Source organism: Bos javanicus, chromosome 22 (assembly GCF_032452875.1).
Source record: "Bos javanicus breed banteng chromosome 22, ARS-OSU_banteng_1.0, whole genome shotgun sequence".
NCBI classification, from domain to species: domain Eukaryota; kingdom Metazoa; phylum Chordata; class Mammalia; order Artiodactyla; family Bovidae; genus Bos; species Bos javanicus.
In genome coordinates, this window is record NC_083889.1 from 60,499,630 (window position 1) to 60,518,609 (window position 18,980).

Consider the following 18,980-nt stretch of genomic DNA (forward strand, 5'->3'; position numbering starts at 1 on the left):
AAGTACTTTGCGTGGATTTTTGCGTACATCGCATTTGAGGGGGATGGAAGGCAGTCGTGTTAGGCAGTGCTGGTGGTCCTCAGGCGTGTCTGCCCGCTGTCCAGCGGCCTAGAGGAGGCAGTTTCAGGACGAGGCGGGTCTGCCCATCTCCTGAGCGCAGCCCCAGGAGGGCCGGCGCGCCAGTGTTCCTGCTTTCCTGCTTCTGAATCCCATGCACTTTCCACGGGTGTGCGTGGAGAACAGAAAGCCCAATCTCTGCCTTCATGAGACTTCACCCCTCTCTTTAGCCAGGTCAATTTAATAAGTGAAATGCTCTTGAATCTTTGAGACTTTGCTGAAGAGTTTACCACATGGGGAGCCTGAAGGACCGAGGGCCTGGTTCAGTTTTTAGGAGTGGAGGGTATGTTTTGGACTATGAGCATAAAGATTTTTTCAAATGTAATTGTTGGATATATTTTCTGTGTTACCACCGTTAGAGCATATATTATGTTTGCTCTTTAAAGACGATTCTTATCTGTCTCTGCCTAGCCAGTGGATTATAGATCAGATTCTAATTTGAAAGGGTTCATTTAAAAAGGAGTCATGAGTCTGCTCTTTATTCTGTAAGGCTTCCTTTGAACCCCTGAGTCGTCGCTTCGTGAAGCTGACGACGTGCATGTGGGCATCTGAGTGTCGCAGCACTTCAGCTCAGCTCACAGAGCCTCGGAACCTTTGCAGGGTCTTCCGTCTCTGATCTTTCATCCTCAGGTGAGGGGGCCGGTGTCCAGGAGGCTCTGTCAGAGATCACCAGCCAGAGGGCTGTGCCCAGTGTCGTCTCTGATCTCTCATCCTCAGATGAGGGGGCCGGTGTCCAGGAGGCTCTGTCGCGGAGCCTCAGGACCTTTGCAGGGTCTTCCGTCTCTGATCTCTCATCCTCAGATGAGGGGGCCGGTGTCCAGGAGGCTCTGTCGCGGAGCCTTGGGACCTTTGCAGGGTCTTCCGTCTCTGATCTTTCATCCTCAGATGAGGGGGCCAGTGTCCAGGAGGCTCTGTCGGAGATCACCAGCCAGAGGACTGTGCCCAGTGTCTTCGTGAATAGAGTGCACGTGGGCGGCTGTGACCACACTTTCCAGGTAAATAGTACCGTGTGTTTCTGAAGGCTGTCTGTCCAAATTTTGTTTTTAAGAAAATACTTAAAAGAGGTGGAAATGGTTTTTACAAATCTGTTCATTTGTGTCTTTTGGAGCTTGTAAAATCAAAAGCTTCCCTGGTGGCTCACATGGTAAAGAATCTGCCTGCAATGTGGAAGACCCGAGTTCGATCCCTGGGTTGGGAAGATCCCCTGGAGGAGGAAATGGCAACCCACTCCAGTATTCTGTCCTGGGAAATCCCATGGACAGAGGAGCCTGGTGGGCTACAGTCCATGGGGTCCCAAAGAGTCAGACATGACTGAGCGACTAGGCACTATAGGATGATTATCAGATAATCATGATTACTTTAAGAAAAATTAACTTTTCTACCAATTCAAACTTTCAACACTGAGAAGGAGAAGGTTTCAAGTGAGTTTGGAGGACAGAAGGGTGGGCTGCCCTGCTCTCTCCCTCCAAATGGGGACAAATGAGGCCTCCTTCCACCTCGAGGTTTAGGGAAATGAGGTCAGCACTGGCAGTCCAGCCCAGCGAGCACAGCTCTCCCACCAAGGCTGCTGGCCCTGCGAGCTTTGAGAAGCTCTGTTTGGTTCCTAGAATGCAGAAATGAACAGGAATCATTTGGTTACGTAGAGATAGATAAAAATTGATATGTAATAATAAGGACCTTATTTTAACTATCTGTTTGCTTTTATTAAAACTCTGCTCATAGGTCCTTTATATATGTAATCATCAGCGGTGATGGATTAAATACTTAGGTTTAGATTCAATTAAGAATTACATTTTTGGGGCTTCACCGGTGGTACTTTGGATAAGAACCTGCCTGCCAATGCAGGGGACACAGGTTTGATCCCTGGTCCAGGAAGATCCCACGTGCAGCAGAGCAACCAAACCTGAACGCTGCAGCTACTGGGCCCCAGCACCCAGAGCCCGTGCTCCCCGTCAAGAGAAGCCACCGCAGTGAGAAGCCCGCACACCACAGCTAGAGAGCTGCCCCTGGTCACTGCAGCTGGAGGGAGCCTGCACGACAGGGAAGACCCACACAGCCAAGAAGAAATAAAGTGATTTTTAAAAAGCTTCATACATTTAAAAAGAAAGAATTACACTTTTGTGGGGAGAAAAGTTGTCTACATAGCACGTTAATCTGGGATCAGCATCAGTTTCCAGAAACTGCCTGCTTCATCCGTCCTGGAAGCAGGTGCCATTGCTGTAGTGTCCAACGCCTTCGGAGGCGCTGGGCTTGGCAGTGCCCACTGGGAAAGTGCGTCACGGGGTGTGGGGGGTGCCTCGGGCTGCAGAGACGCCGGGTCTCCTCGGAGGCTGAAAGCCCCCAAGAGCACCCGAGGCGGGGGGCTGCCGGCCGGGGCCGGGGCCATGCGCCTCGCCGCGTCTGTGGTCCTGCCACACTCGCACGGCACTCGCAGGACAAGCCGGCTCGGGAGCCAGCGTGATGACTGAGCAGCCGACCTCGCACAGACAGAACTGCCGTTCAGCCTCACGTGGAGCCTCCAGCCTTGTCCACGCTGGTTCTGGCCGCAGGGAGGGCCACGTGGACATCAGGTTGTGCCTCCGGGTCAGCCCTGACCTTTCCCAACAGATGAAGCAGAAGGCTTGTGTTGTACCGGAAGTTGCAAGATTTAGGTCAATCTATGAAAAATCAGGAGAAAACCCATAGTGCATGCCCGCCGATGATGTGTGAGCACTGTTTTCAGAGAAGACTAGCGCAGGTGGACGCGGGCAGAGGATGCCGCTCCTGGTCTTACATCAGGCTCGTGTGCTCGCCCCTCCCAGCCATCCTCGGAGCCAAGTGCTGGTCGAAAGGAAAGTCGCTTCAATCAGAAAAGCTGGCATCTGGGGAGAAGGGGACCCACGTCCCAGAACCAGCTGGCAGGATTCTGCTTGGCCGTGAACGTTTTTAAAGGGAAAAGAGGGAATCAGTTAATCGCTAAGGTGGGAGGCCAGCCTCTCCGTCGCCTCCCATCGTGTGCGACCCGCTGACGCCTGCAGCCCTGCTTGGCTCCATCGCACCCTCTCGGTTCCTGCACACTTGCTGAGGGCAGAGTGTGCTCGAGAGTCACTCACGTTTTAACCACTCAGTTCCTCATGCCTTTTTACACCTTTTAACCCGGGAGGGGAGTCCCCCGCTTGGCAAGGCGTGTGTGCCTCCAGTAGAGCAGAAGTCAGGGCCCAGGTTAAGTGCCACGCAGTGAGCTCATCGTTATGGTTAAGGTCTGAGGAGAACAGAGTGAGCCAGCAGGAAGGGCCCAGAGAGCTGCTTACGGAGCGAGCTTGTCTGATATGAGATGAGGCCCAACCTCCCCACCATCTGACATGTGCCTCCCTGTTGGGTGATAACCAGTGCGTTTATCTGCTGTGGCATCGGTCTGACTAGTCGGGCCCGGCCGAACACCCTCCAGATAAATTCACAGTCCAGCTTACCTGCACTGCAGGTTAACTGTCCCTGAGGTTTCTATAGAAGCCGTGTGTGCTGAGTCAGCTCGGTCATGCTGTGTTCTGTCCTTTGACTCCCCCAGGCACATCAGAGTGGTTTATTACAGCAGCTCCTCCAGCAGGATCCGGCGTATGACTACGACCTCATCGTCATCGGTGGGGGCTCCGGGGGCCTCTCGTGTGCTCAGGTGAGAAGAAGCAGCCGCCATGGATGATCCTCACGGCGATGGCCATAAGCCTCCCTTCTGCCGTCGATACTTAGGCTGTTCCAGTCTGCGCTGCTGTTGTGGTATGGCTGGGTTAAGAAAGAGGAGAGACTGTTTCTTCACAGACACGGTCTCATCCTTCAGGGGAAGGTCGGGAAAACGACGAGGTCTCCGTGTGTCTCTGTTTGCAGGAAGCCGCCGTCCTGGGGAGGAAGGTCATGGTGCTGGACTTCGTGGTCCCGTCCCCCCGTGGCACGGCCTGGGGTGAGTGGCTCTCCTGCTGTCGTCGGGGGGCTTGTTGTCTTTGGTTCTCATTGGTCTGCCTCGGTCCTCACCACAGCCCCAGAGGGTGACCCGCCTGCCTTGGGCTGAGGACACCGTCCCCGGTCCTGTGTTAACAAGAGATGCCAGAAAGACAACACGAAAATGATTAAGGGGGATTTTGCAAAGGGAAATTCCATGCCCCAAGTGTCCCACCGCGTGTGCCAGGATAACTTTGCACCCACATGGGGGTGTTTCACGGTTGTGGTCTCGCAGCGGGGTGTGCCCCATCATGCTTGCCTAGGTTGGCCGTGACGCTTTTCTGTGTCTCTGCGTGGATATTATAACCGACACCCTGGCTGCAGGAAGGTCAGCTGAGTACCGTGTGCGCACTCCAAGTCCATTTGGTGCACACTTGTCCGCTTCCCTTCTGCCTCCTTGTCCCGGGCACAGCCCTGCCTCCTGGTACCAGGGGGATGCGCTCTCGGAGGGCACCGATGTGAATGTCTGTCTCACCCCGTGTTGGTGAGAGTCCAGGCAGCTGGTGGCGGGTGGTACCGGCCCAGAGGAGTCAGGGTTGCCCAGGGAAAGGCTGGAGGCCGGCCCTGCCTGGCCTCAGAGCAGCGTGTGCCCAGTTAGCCTGACCCGGTCCTGACTATCTCGTGGTTGGGACTCAGGTGGAAGTCTTGGATTCTGTACCCAGGAAACTGTTCGAATGCACGTCGGAATTTGCTCATTCCTGGGCCTCCTGCAGGGACCCTCGGTCACTGTAACGCACATCGTTTTGTGTACTGGTGTGTGACGCTGACCCCACAGTCGTCAAGGCTGTTGTTCCCACGTTTTCATAGCACCCGCTCTGCGTGTGTAAGCCACATGAACACACACATGCACACACAGCATCACAGCTGTGGCTCTCGCTCAGGTCTTGGTGGCACGTGTGTGAATGTTGGCTGTATCCCGAAGAAGCTGATGCACCAGGCCGCGCTGCTGGGGCAGGCGCTGACCGACTCCAGGAAGTTCGGCTGGGAGTACAGTCAGCAAGGTGGGTGATGCGTGAAACCGTCCAGACTGGGAGGAAAGAGGGAAGAATAGGTTTCTTAGAAATGCTTGCTCTTTCTGTTTCTGTAGTTGACTTTTACGCTAGTTTAATAAACACTCATTAGGAGCTCACATGTGCCAGCGGGACCCAGGATTGCAAGACAGTCAGTGCAGACCTGCTGTCGGGGCCTTAGGGCTGGGGAAGGGTTGTTGCAGCCCCGGCCATCCCAGACGCACAGCAGAGTGTGCGGGGGCTTTCAGGGCAGGAGTTAGGAGCGAGTCTAAGGAGAGCGCTGACTTGGGTGGAACGCCGCGGGCAGGCTGGATGGAGCAGGGTGGAGTGATGTTCACGCTGGCCTGGAGGTGGTCCACGGGCCTCTGAGCACGTGTGAGAAGGTGGAGGAGTGCAGCAGACCTGGAACACACAGAACAGTGAAGGGGAGCGTGAGAGCCGATGAGGCTAGAAAGCTGTTGAGAAGAAGAGTGTGCGGAACTTCCGTACCAGCAGCAGTAACTCACAGAAGTGGAATAACGGGGATCACAGCAATCGTGATACAAGGGCTTGGAAGGCACTCCGCTGGGGTGTACAGAACACTCAAGGGAGTGTGAAAGCACAGCAAAACCGTGCTCTGATTCTGGAGGGAATGCTTACGTACTGTGAAGGCATTATCTCAGAGCTATTTCGTAAAGTTTATTTAAAGTCCAAGGAAAATGTCAGAATTTTTTTTTTCCTTTTGGAACTGGACAGATTATTCTCAAGTTCGTATTGAAAAGTAAATGTGTGAGGGTAGCTGTGCCACCTTTGAGGAACCAGGGGAGCGACATTTCCACCTGAACTTAAGATGCTGTTGCTCGTCACACGACTGAGCGGTCAGGTGGTGCAGCAGAGCAGGCCTTCCACGGACCTGCCACCTCAGGGCCCTGGGGACCTTCCAGGGGTCCTGCTCCTGACTCTGCAGGTCTGGGGAGGGGTCCCCAGGAGCCGCGTATCTCAGCCTGCTTCTTGGGGTGCTGACATGCAGGCATGTTGTGAAACTTCTGAAAATGTCTTTTACACAAACCAGAAGCAAAGGTCCCCGGGGCCATGAGACGCACGGTTCTCTGAGGCCTGGGAGCCTGGCCTGTCTGGAGAGAGGGGCCGACAGAGGACGTGAGCCTGGCAGAGAGCTAGTCAGTGGTGGTCGTAACCCCGGGATCAGGGGCGTGGGGTTGGGGAACACAGTCACCAGACTGACCGTCTGGACCACACGGTCTTAGACCTGTTGTCCTGTTGCTGAGGTTGTAGGAAGGGTGACGTGACATCTGGGCCGTAATCGCTGATGTCGCCCAAGTCCCCACACACAGTGACTCTGTCCTCCACTGTGCTCTGGGGTCCCTCAGCCTGGTGGGCGGGTCCCTGAGTGCGCTGGAGGGTCAGGGTCCAAATGGACTGAGGGTGAGCCCCCGGTCGGCTGGGTTTGTGGTTGAGGGTCTCACCCAGCTTGACAGGACCCTGGACCAGTGTTTCCCTGGGGAGCATCAGCAGATGGGGTGAATCCAGGAAATGAGCCCCGCCTGGCAGGCCCAGGAGTAAGCAGGAGCCTTGAGTCCACCGGCCTCACCCTGGCTTCGGCAGGAAGTGGTGAGCTCTCACCTGAGCGCTGGTGTTCACTGTCGCAGGCCTGCCTGCGGGCACCCATGCCCCACCTGTGGATCCCGGGGCCGGCCGTGGGAGGGCTGTTTCCTGCCCCACTCCATGCATTTTCATCACGTCCAGAACTCTGCTTTCTTCGTGTTTGTCACATGAAAGAAGCTGTGTGTATGAGTCGCTCAGTCGTGTCCGACTCTTTGCAACCCCATGGACTGTAGCCTGCCAGGCTCCTCTGTCTATGGGATTCTCCAGGCAAGAGTACTGGAGTGGGCTGCCATTTCCATCTCCAGGGGATCTTCCTGACCCAGGGATCGAACCCGGGTCTCCTGCCTTGCAGGTGGATGCTTATCTCCTCAGCCACCAGGGAAGCCATGGTGGCTGTAATTGGCATACGAAGACTTCTTGCTAATTATCTTCTATTCACTTCTGGATCCTTAAAGCAATGGACGCGCGTGTGCCATGTGTGACTTCACGGTGGCCGTGCAGCCCCTCATGCCCGCCTGCCCCTCGTCTCTCCCCAGTGAGACACAGCTGGGCCACCATGACAGAGGCCATCCAGAGCCACATCGGCTCGCTGAGCTGGGGCCACCGGCTGGCCCTGCGGGAGAAGGCAGTGACCTACGTCAACTCCTACGGGGAGTTTGTTGAGCACCACAAAGTCAAGGTCAGTTGGGCCTTTGGCCCCGTTGGTTGCCCCCCTGACTTGCGCCTGCGCTCGCGTGAACTGGGGCTCCGTGTTGAGGGCTGCACCCAGCGTGCGAGCATCCTGGTGTCCGATCAGTCTGGTACTAAAGGAAAAGTGAAGTTTGCTTTGCTTTTTTCAAGGCAACCAATGAAAAAGGACAGGAGGCGCTTTACACTGCTGCGAAGTTTGTCATCGCGACAGGAGAGAGGCCGCGCTACTTGGGAATCCCGGGAGACAGAGAGTACTGCATCACCAGGTGGGGTTAACTAGGCCGTCTGCCCGTAAGTTGCGTTACGTCTGTGTCTCCAGACTATTCACTCCCTGGCTCATTTCACGAGAGATTTGCACTGACGACAAGCGGAAGGGCACGCAAGGCGGAGCTGAGGGCACAGACGCAGTGTCTCCAGGCCTCCGGGCGGGAGAGCGAGTCTGGGCTTTGGTCCACGCTCGCTGGAGCCCAGGGCGAAGCAGCAGATGCCGCTAGCTTCAGGCTTTCGTGTCTGTGATGGTGGTGGACCGGGTGACCAGGAGACTCGCTGTCCCGATGCTGGGACTTAACAGGAATTCCCAGTGGACAGTTGTCAGGAGGACCTGTGACCTCGATGTATGAAGCAGGACGACGACTCGCACACTTTCTCGACCAGACGCACTTTAAGAATCACGCTTTTCACTGTGTGGCTGTTCAGGTGGACACCCAACGCAGGCTTTGCACGTGGGCCACTGTTTGATTTCCAGTCTCCTGGCTGGACGTCCTCCTCCGAGGTGGACACACCTGCAGCCCCGAGAGCCGCTCCCCCAGCGCCCACGTGCTCTGGTCCCGGTGCCGTCCCACATGGAGCCCCTTCTCTCTGCAGCGACGACCTGTTCTCGCTGCCCTACTGCCCGGGCGCGACCCTGGTGGTGGGCGCGTCCTACGTGGCGCTGGAGTGTGCGGGCTTCCTGGCCGGCCTGGGCCTGGAGGTCACGGTCATGGTGCGCTCGGTGCTCCTGCGGGGCTTCGACCAGGAGATGGCCGAGAAGGTGGGCGCCTCCATGCAGCAGCTCGGCGTGCGCTTCCTGCGCAAGTTCGTGCCCGTGGAGGTGAGTCTCGGCCATCGCCCTGCCGGTCCAGCTCCACAAGCTCCCCTTCTGTTTGATTTTTTTAAAAATCCTGAGGCATTTGGGATGTCAGTTCCTCGACCAGGGATCGAGCCTGTGCCCCCTGCAGGGGGAGTGTCGAGTCCTCACCTCTGGGCCACTGTTTCCAGGAGGGAGAGGCTCCTCCTGGGGCTGCTCGTGTTACCCTTGTTCACGCTGCTCCCCAGGGACCCTGAGGGCGGGGTGCCCCTTCCAATCCCTGCCCGCCCCGCCTCTGCCCACAAGTCACGTCTCAGCGCTGATGGCTCTACTAGCATCCACCTCAACTCCACACCGTTCATACAGCCGCCTGCTGGGCGTCTCCGTTTGAATGCCTCTCAACATTTTAAATGCAACAAGAGAAAATAAAGCTCCCGATTTCCCGCCCGGTGTCCTCCCGCTGCCGTCCTGGCCTGTCTCCATCCTTGGGAGGTCGTCCCCCAGTACACACGGACCCCCGCGACGTCCAGTCCACTCTTCCCGCTCACCCAGGGGCTTGTCTCTCCCTCAACCACCCTCGGGCCGGTCCTCCGTCCTCCAGCCCTGCTCCGTGCACACGGAACACGCCCGCCTGCACACACGCCCTGACCCCCCCCATGCTGTGTCACCTGCGGAGAGAATCCACGCACTGTCCATCCTCACCAGGTCCAGCAGCTGGAGAGGGGCCTGCCTGGGAGGCTGAAGGTAGTGGCGAAATCCACGGAAGGGACAGAGACAATCGAGGGCATTTACAACACGGTGAGTGTCTGCCAGGCGAGCAGGGGCGGATGGACACGCTTGTGAATTGGCGCAGATGAAACACGTGGGGAGATGATACCAGGGTTGACTTTTTTGACTCTCTGTGAGAGTCTAGTACATATGGAACATGTTGGGCTGTTGATATTTGATGGTTTTTGGTGGCACACGAAGAATACGATGCTGAAATATGCGGGTGTGTGTAACAGTGCAGGGAACAAAATCTGGAAGCAGGTGTGAGTGGAAGTTGCTCAGTCGCGTCCAACTCTTTGTGACCTCGTGGACTATACTGTCCATGGAATTCTCCAGGCCAGAATACTGGAGTGGGTAGCCGTTCCCTTCTCCAGGGGATCTTCCTAATCCAGGGATCAAACCCAGGTCTCCTGTGTTGCAGATTCTTTACCAGATGAGCTACATGGGAACCTGGAAGCAGGTGTGCCTGCCTGCTGTCAGCGCTCACTTCTGGGGAGTTAGATGTCTTATACATTTCTGCATTTGACCATTTTTGCAATAAGCATTGATTATATTTTATAATCAAAAGCAACAAAAACAAGCTACGTCAAATCTGCAAACAGTGTGAGTAGTCCGCGGACCCTTGGGTGGCAGTCGTTATAACTGAAACTCATGCAAGTCAGACATTTCTCGTGTAAACTGTAGTTTATCACTAACCTGGGTCAAACTAGTCATGTATGGTTCATATACTCTAACAGTATGTTTTTTTTTCAACTAAAAGTGAATGATATTGTGAAGATGACCAAAGCCAAAGGTAGGTGTAAGGAAAACAAGCATAAGAACCAGCCCCTGTCGGGACTGTGATCAGGGCTGTGATGCGTGTGTGACCACTGGAAGTGCTCGCTGCTGCGCTGCCCAGGCTTCCAGCTCACGCTGCGTCTGCCCTTTGACCTAGGCCGTCTGTCGTAGCCCCCAGCAAAGTTAGTACATTTCTCTATAGACATCAAGAACATCTTCCGTTAGACTTATTCCTAGGCATTTACATATTTTTGTATAGTTACAAATGCTGTTTTTGAAAACGTGTCATTATCTTTCCCAGTCTGTTGCTGATATATAGAAAGGCTGCTCACTTGTGTGATTGTGTGATCGAATTGTGTGATTCGATTCAGCTGAGCCCGTTTGATCACGTGTCCTTAAACGGTTCAGCGTCTTTGTTATACATGCGTAGCAAGGACTCGCTTCCTTCTGTTGACTCTTCCTCTTCTTCCCTTTCCGAGTGAGGGCACCAGCCACGGCCCCCACGCAGTGCTGACAGGAAATGCAGACCTGGATGCTCCAGCCTTGCTCCGGGTCGGGAGGGAGGTTTCCACTGTTTCGTGGTTAAAGAGCAAGGTTTTCCCATAGGGTTTCGGTAGCTAATCATGGTAGAGAAATCATTTTCTATTTTTGTTTGCTAAGTTGTTGTTGTTGTTGTTATTTTGGTTTTTTGTTTGTTAAAAGTCAGCAGTAGGTGTTCAGCTGTAAGAGTGTTCCTTTTGTGGCTGTTGATTATCTTTTCTTTAATCAATCAGTGTGTTGCATTGTATTGATCTACAGTCAACTGTGTATTACTGGTGTAAATCCAACTGGATGATGAATGGTTCTTTTTATATATTTTTAGATTTGGCTATTTAAAATTTTTGTATCTATATTCATGAATTATATCGGCTTATAATTTTCCTTTCACATATTGAACTTCCCAGATTTTGATATCAAAGTTTTCTAGCTCATGAAAGAAGTCCGGAATATGCCCCTTCTTTTTCAGTTCTCTAGAAGCATTTATGTGCTACTGGAATTGTTGTTTTTGTTCAGTCTCTAAATTGTGTCTGACTTTTTGGGACCCCAGGGACTGCAGCACACCAGGCTTCCCTGTCCATCACCAGCTCCTGGAGCTCGCTCAAACTCATGTCCATTGCGTCAGTGATGACATCCAACCATCTCACCCTCTGTCGTCCCCTTCTCCTCCTGCCTTCAGTCTTTCCAAGCATCAGGGTCTTTCCTAATGAGTCAGTTCTTTGCATTGGTGGCCAAAGTATTGGAGTTTCAGCTTCAGCATCAGTCCTTCCAATGAACACCCAGGACTGATCTCCTTTAGGATGGACTGGTTGGATCTCCTTGCAGTCCAAGGGACTCTCAAGAGTCTTCTCCAACACCACACTTCAAAAGCATCAGTTCTCCGGTGCTCAGCCTTCCTGATGGCCTGACGTGACCAGCTGTCGCCGTCTGTACGTGACGACCATAGCTTTGACTCTACAGACCTTTGTTGGCAGTGTGATGCCTCTGCTTCTCAATGTGCTGTCTAGATTCGTCGTTTGTGCTGTCTAGCTTTCCTTCCACGGAGCAGGCGTCTTTTGACTTCGTGGCTGTGGTCACCGTCTGCAGTGATTTGGGCCCAGGAAGTAAAGCCTGTCACTGTTGCTACCTTTCTCCCCGTCCGTTTGCCATGAAGTGAGGAAACCGATGCCATGGTCTTAGTTTTCTGAATGTTGAGTTTTAAGTCAACTTTTTCACTCTCCTCTTTCACTTTCATCAAGGGGCTCTTTAGTTCCTCTTCACTTTGTGCCATATGGTGTTATCTGCATATCTGAGGTTGTTGACATTTCTCCTGGCAGTCTTGATTCCAGCTTGTGCTTCATCCAGCCCAGCGTTTCTCATGATGTCCTCTGCATAGAGGTTGCATAGCAGGGTGACAGTATACAGCTTTGCGTGTTTGACAGAGTGGGCCTAGAGTGTTCCGTGAAGACATGTTTTTTTCTGTAACAGTCAAAGGACTGTTTAAGGCTGCTCTTTTTCTGCCAGCTTTTCCTGTTGAGTCATGGCTGATCTGCAGCCGTGCCGTCTGCACCCCTCGGGGTCCGTCTGTGTGGTGTGTGTTGGTTGCTGGTTCTTATACACCTGCTCTTCTCCAGATTCTCTTTGGATTATAGGTTATTACAAGATTCTGAATAGTTTCCTGTGCTCTACAGTAGATCCTTGCTAATTATCCACTTTATATATAGTCCTGTGTATCTGTTAATCCCAAACTTCTAATTTACCCCTTCCTCCTCTCTCCTCTTTGGGAGCCTGAAGTCTGTGTTCTGCGCCTGGCAGTCTGCTTTGGTTTTGAGTAAGGTCATCTGTGCCATTTCTTTAGGATTCTGCATGTAGGTGAGACCAGGAGATGCTTGTCTGTCTGGTCTCCTTCCTTAGTGCGATCATCTCTGTGTCTGTCCACATTGCTACAGTGGCACACTGTCTTTTTGTGGCTGAGCAGTATTCCATGGCATATGTTCACCACATCTTCTTTATCCCATGGACACTTAGGTGGCTTCCTCCACATAAATTTAAAACCAGCTTTCCAATTTTGAAGAAGAAGCCTGCTGGGATTTTGACTGAGATTGTATTGCTTATGTAGATGAGTTTGGTAAAACTGGCATCTTAAATCAGCAGCACTGATTTTTCCTGTACACGAACCTCTGTGTTTTTCCCATTTATTATGTTTGCAGGCTCTTTAGTTTCTCTCAGCAACATTTTATCATTTTTCTCTGGAGGTCTTTCATGTTTCTGTTAAATGTATCTCTGAGTACTTCATATTTTTAATCTCTGCAAATGACATTTTAAGTTTTTAAATATTCAGCGGTTAATTGGTAGTACGTAGAAATACATATGATTTTTCTGTATTGCCCTTCTTAGGATTTGTTCTGCATAAAACAGTAGTTTGGTTTCTTCTTTCCAGTTTGTGCATTTCGTTTCCTTTTCTTGCCTCGTTACCCTGGCTGAGAATCCACGGGTACCGAACAGAGACTGTGAGGGTCTCCCGTCTCGGGTGGGTGAGGCCTGTCTCCGCTGCGAGCGTGTACGCCTTCAGGCGTCTGCAGACCTTCTGTGAGGCTGGGGACGCGTGCTTCTAGGCCTAGAGCTCCAAGGCATTTTCTGAAATCCGCAAGGGCGCTTAGTTTTGTCAGATGCTGTCCCAGCTTCTATTGGGATGAGGAAGTTTTTTTTTTTATTCTGTTCAAATGATGAATTCCGTTGATTGGTTTGTATGTTAAACTAGATTCGTATTTTGGGACAAAGCCCAAAACACTTGGTCACGATCAGTTGTCCTGTATTTATGTTGCTCTATTTTATTTGCTGGCGTCCGTTAAATAGCTGGCGTCTGCGTTCATGGGGAGTGTTGGCTTCTGATTTTCTTTGTTTTGAATTATTAGTGTTTTGCTGCGCTGGGTCTCCGTTGCAGCATGCAGGCTTTCTCCAGTGGCAGCAACTGGGGGCTGCTCTTCCTCGCCTTGTGTGAGCTTCTCACTGCAGCGGCCTTTCTTGCTGCTGCGCGTGGGCTCTGCAGCGTCCAGACTCAGTAGCTGTGGCCCAGGGGTTTAGTTGTCCCTCGGCACACGGGCTTTTCCCAGACCAGGAATCGAACCTGTGCCCCCCACAATGGCAGGTGGATCCTTAACCACTGAGCCACCAGGGGGGTCCTCTCAAGTTTTCTTTTCTTTTTACTGCCCTTGTCTGACCTTGTGTCAGATGTTCACGCCTCACAAACAGGCCTTGGGATGTCGCACCTCTTTCTTGTCCTGGAGGCTTCGTGTGTCATCGGTGTTTTTCTCGTGTCGCGTGCACTTTACTAACAAGGTCACCTGGCCCCAGAGTTAACTCTCGGAGACGTTTATGCACCGTGGACGTGGTCTCTGTGAGTATGAAGCCCTTAATCTGCCTGAGCTGCCACAGCATGTAGGGGTTGATCACACGGTCACAAGGAAAGAGTGACCATCTGCGCGCCAAGGGGAGGCCTCAGAGGAGGCTGCCCTGCGGACCCTGGGTCTCAGGAGTCTGACCTCCAGAACTGAGAGGAACCTCATCCAGGTACTTGATTGTGTTCTGAACTAGGACACTGCCCTGGTAGAAAAGTCCGCCTGCCAACGCAGGAGACAAGGGTTCAGTCCCCTGGAGAAGGGCATGGCTACCCATTAATTCCAGTGTTCTTGCCTGGAGAATTCCATAGACAGAGGGGTCTGCGGGCTACAAGGTCATGGGGTCACAAAGAGTCAGACAAGACTTCTTGACTGAACAATGGCCTTGTTGTACGTTAATCGACTCTGTAAAGGCCTGTCCCCAAATCCAGTCGCATTCCGAGGCCCTGGGGGTCAGTGCCTCGGCACGAGTTAGGGGAGGGGGCGTGGTGCAGCCTGGCCGTAGGGTCACTGACTCCTGTGGTGTGAGTTTGGTAAAGTCTGTCTCTGCAGGCATCTGTTTCATCTAAACTGTAAATCGATTGGCACAGGCTGTTGATGACATTCTGTTACTCTCCTATCAGCTTCTGAAGGATTCATCGTGATGTTCTGGTTTTCGTTCCTGGCGTTGATGATCTGTGTTTCTGTCGTCTCTCTAAACGCAGGTTTTGTTAGCAATTGGTCGTGACTCCTGTACGAAGAAGTTAGGGCTGGAGAAGATTGGTGTGAACGTCAGTGAGAAGTAAGTACCCTGGTGTTAGCGCCCAGCCCTGCTCAAAGCTCAGTGTTTCCACAGATCGTCCCTGGGAAATTCTGACTTCATTACTGAGGTGCTCTGAATTTATTTTGTAGTAAGTAATCTGTCAGCTCTGTATTATCAGTTATTTCATTAATCAGTTGATAACTCTTAATGTTTTCCTTAAACATTTCATGCATTAAGCAGTTACTTGTAAAAAATAATTGTGGAAATGTATGCATCCACTTTCTGTTTAGAATGAATTTGTCTGTCCTTGATCAGGCAAGGAGGAAAATTCCAAAGCAGTATGTTCAACTCTTGGAGAAGGCAATGGCACCCCACTCCAGTACTCTTGCCTGGAAAATCCCATGGATGGAGGAGCCTGGTAGGCTGCAGTCCATGGGGTCGCTAAGAGTCAGACACAACTGAGCAACTTCACTTTCACTTTTCACTTTCCTGCATTGGAGAAGGAAATGGCAACCCACTCCAGTGTTCTTGCCTGGAGAATCCCAGGGACGGGGAGCCTGGTGGGCTGCCGTCTATGGGGTCACACAGAGTCGGACACGACTGAAGCGACTTAGCAGCAGCAGCATGTTCAACTCTGGGGGAGGCCTGGCGCTGTCCTCAGCGCTCAGAAAGCAGGCAGTGGTTTGTCTGAGCCACGGGTCCAGGGACGCTTGGCGGAAGAGAGTCTGCTTCCAGCAGTGCAGAGTCAGTTGTAATATTTTTTCTTCCCCAAACACAATAGGACGGGCAAGATCCCCGTAAATGATGAGGAGCAGACCAGTGTGCCCTACATCTATGCTGTCGGGGACGTCCTGGAGGGCAAGCCGCAGCTCACCCCGGTCGCCGTGCAGGCGGGCAAGCTGCTGGCACGAAGGCTGTTCGGGGGCCGATCAGAGAAGGTGCGTTCCTCGCCGCTGTCTCTGGACAACGTCTGAGTCACAGTCACGACGAGAGGAGAGGCAGTGTGCGTGCACCGCGTGCACGTCGCGCTGGGGAGGCGCCCCGTGTCGTGTGCGGTCCCCTACCGTCTGATGGTTCTGAGTAAATGCTGTGAGCATCTTACGTTGAGGGTGTTGTCCTGGGCGACGCGGGGGCACCCAGGTGGGGCCGTCTTTTCTTGCCGGAGGGGTCGGGGAACGCGTCCTGGGTGGGCTGCTGCTCTGGCACCAGGGGCAGGGCCACGCGGCTCGGGGTCTGATGGGCTCAGCGTGTGGCCGTCTCCGCTTGGCAGGCCGGCCTGTCGCCCTGCCCGGTGTGGCGGAAGGGCTTCCTGCTCACCCTCGCAGGGGCGGTCCTGTGCGTGGCTGGGGGTCCCGGTCTCACTGAAGCAGCCGGAGTCGGGCTCCCCTGTCTGCTCAGTGACTCAGTTCCCCGAACTGTGGTGGGCGGTGGCCACCTGCGCTGGGCTGCGCTTGTCTGTCTTCTGTTTATGAATGTACATTGTGCGGATTTTCACTGTGAAAAACAGGACAAAACGAGACACGAGCTGTCTGTCTTGCAGTGTGACTACATCAACGTCCCCACCGTGGTGTTCACACCCTTGGAGTACGGCTGCTGTGGGTACTCAGAGGAGAAGGCTGGCGAGGTGTACCAGGCAGAGAATCTGAATGTAAGACGTGCGGTTGGTGCATTCTCAGACCTCGCCTCTAATCCATGGTTTCTCCTGTTGGCCACTTTGCATTCTGTAGTTTTGCAAGTTCCTGTGATGGCTGCATTGTTGGAAATTACATTCCTGCTTTGGGGAAGTTGGAAAGTAAACAATGTAAGCCCTGTCTCTAGCGGAGTGATTGTCACACAGCTGGGAAGACGGATGCAGACTGTGTGTACAGGGCTTTAAGTGCGTGGGCAGCATCTGAGGGGGAGGCCCCTGGGGGGCACGCAGTATCCTGGGAGCTGTGGGGAGGGGGGCCGGCCAGGGGCTGGGGGCCACGGCAGCTCCTCCTCTCCTGCTGGGGTTCCCGTGTGCGTGTGTGTGTGCATGTGCACGTGTGTACATGTGTGTGCATATGTATGCATGCACGTGTGTACATGTGTATGCACGCACACACTCGCAGGTCACGCTTCTCTTCCTGCAGAAACAGGCATGCGTGGCAGCCACATGCACGGGGCCTCTCCCCACTGCAAGCTCAGTGCCACTTCTGGTCTTTGGAGGAACTGACTGACCCAGTGTTTGTCTCAGTCGCATGTCATGGGGACGTTTGCTGGCCCAAGCTGGCTCTGCCCACCTTCCCCACGTGGCGCGGCGGGGCCAGGCTCAGGAAGTGGCTCTGGGAGCCCCCCGCCCCACCCGCAGGCTCAGGAGGGCGGTTTCAGGGCTGCGGCGCTGCGGGGTTGCGGGCCATTCGGACGCCCCCAGAGCTGCTCTCTGCTCCCCTCCACCCTTGCCCGTCCGGTCACACTGCCTCACGGTGTGCTCTTGCTGTGATGTGGTGGGTGGTCCGAGTGGCTTTCTCCTGCCCTTCTCCCCACGTGGGAGGGGTGGGGGATGAAGGGGGTCAGAGGGTTAGGACCACCATGTTTTCAGGGGCTGTTGTTTAGGTGGTGCTTTCAGTGAGAAGTTTCCATTTCAGAGGGCGCACTTTGATCAGTGTTTACAATTAACTCCTGGGAATAGTGAACCAGCTGTGTGAGTGGGAACTTTTACTCGGGTCTTGACAAGTGACGGTAGCCATCGTGGACTTGACGCTTAGTTCCAAAGGCACATGAGAGGAAGGGGGCTGCGGCCAGATGAAGGGTGTGTCTGTAGGCAGAGCCCCGTCCTGGGTCACCCTCGGGTCTCTCCCAAGGCCCCTGCACATCAGCACACCCCGTCTAGACTTTCACTTTTGCATTTTGCAGGACTGAAAATTTGATCTATTAGTATTTTTGATATTCTTATTATAAAGAGACTTGAGGAAGCCTCGCATAAATCCATGTATTGTATCTTTTCAAGTGAGGAAATTAAGGGGAAAAGGTGAGGGTAGGCACAGTAAGACAGGATAAGAAAATGGAATTCATTCACAAAACTCACACCATAAAGTCCTCCGGACTTTGATCTCTGATAAGAACTTGTATGTAGAATATCAAAGAACTCTTACAACAATAAAAACCAAACAACCCGGCTTTTAAAAGAGCAAAGGATATTTCCCCAAAGAACGTGCACGGGTGGCCAGCAGACAGGTGGAAGGAATCTCGGCGTCAGTGTCATCAGGGAAACACAGCACAAGCTTAGCGAGAGGCCGTGGGCTGATTTATGAAAGTTCTCACCGTGTCTGTGGGTTCTGTCTTCACTCTTCTGATGGTGCCCTTTGAAGCACAAAGACCTTTCCTTTTGGTGCAGTCTGGTGTGTCTTTTTTTTTTTCTGTTGTCACATGTACTTTTGATGTCACTTCTGACAAATCATTGTCTGACCCACAGTCGTGAAGATTGATGCCTGTGTTTTCCTCCTAGAGTGTTGTGGTTTTCAGCTCTGACATGTGGGCCTCTGATGCATTCTGAGAACTTTCTGTACATGTGTGAGGTCGGGGTCCAGCCTCATCCCGCCGCACATGGGAGCCCATTTCTCCTTGAAGAGCTTCCTCCTAGTGAGGAAACACAGGCACTGATCTAGCTTACAGATTTCAGTGTAATTGGGAGGGCGGGTGGGAGGGCAGAGGCCAGGGAAGAGAGAGTGAAACCTCCTGAACAGGAGGGCAGGCCAGGAAGGAGAGCCCGCCCAGGAGCAGGTGACCACAGCGAAAGTGTGCAGTTTAGAAGCGTGCAGGCTGATGACAAGCAGGAGGAAAGGCACTTGTGTCTGATTGAAAAGGGCACTGGGAGGCAGAGGCAGCCAGTCACAGACCAGAGCTTTTAAATTTGCACTTCTTGTGCCTAAGTTGATTTAACAATTAAAACTCTTCAAAAAGGCAGTATTAGGGAGATTATTTTGGGGGGCAGGCTGTGCCACTGAGCTTGTTAGATCTTAGTTCCCCAACCAGGGATTGAACTTGCGCCCCCACGCAAAGAAAGCATGGGGTCCTAACGACTGGACCCCTCGGGAACTCTGAAGGGAGGGTCTGGACAAGGAGGGCACCGGGCGGAGGAGGGTGCCAGCCGTGTCGGATGGTAGTTTATCCTGAGGGCACGGGCACTAAAACTGCTGAGCGGCACACGGGCGACAAAGACCAGCAGAACAGAAGCTGAAGCCCAGATTGATTCAGGTGCTTAGAATTAACATGCGATAAAGGCGGTGTTTTAAATTTATGGCAAAAGACGTTCATTAAGGGTGTTGGAGTAAGTGGACGGCATTTAGGAAAAATGTGAAGTT

At 53.1% G+C, this 18,980-nt stretch overlaps 1 protein-coding gene across 1 annotated transcript in view; it reads left to right on the top strand.

Annotated features, from left to right (window-relative positions):
* Positions 1-18,980, top strand: part of TXNRD3 (thioredoxin reductase 3) — a 49,088-nt gene that overhangs the window by 24,514 nt on the left and 5,594 nt on the right. Inside the window, exons 8-18 of the mRNA XM_061395660.1 lie at positions 1,003-1,112; positions 3,662-3,766; positions 3,976-4,048; positions 4,968-5,087; positions 7,235-7,377; positions 7,539-7,654; positions 8,253-8,478; positions 9,160-9,252; positions 14,618-14,694; positions 15,437-15,593; positions 16,196-16,303. Coding sequence (XP_061251644.1) covers positions 1,003-1,112; positions 3,662-3,766; positions 3,976-4,048; positions 4,968-5,087; positions 7,235-7,377; positions 7,539-7,654; positions 8,253-8,478; positions 9,160-9,252; positions 14,618-14,694; positions 15,437-15,593; positions 16,196-16,303 — 1,328 coding nt within the window. The remainder of the gene's footprint in view (positions 1-1,002; positions 1,113-3,661; positions 3,767-3,975; positions 4,049-4,967; positions 5,088-7,234; positions 7,378-7,538; positions 7,655-8,252; positions 8,479-9,159; positions 9,253-14,617; positions 14,695-15,436; positions 15,594-16,195; positions 16,304-18,980) is intronic.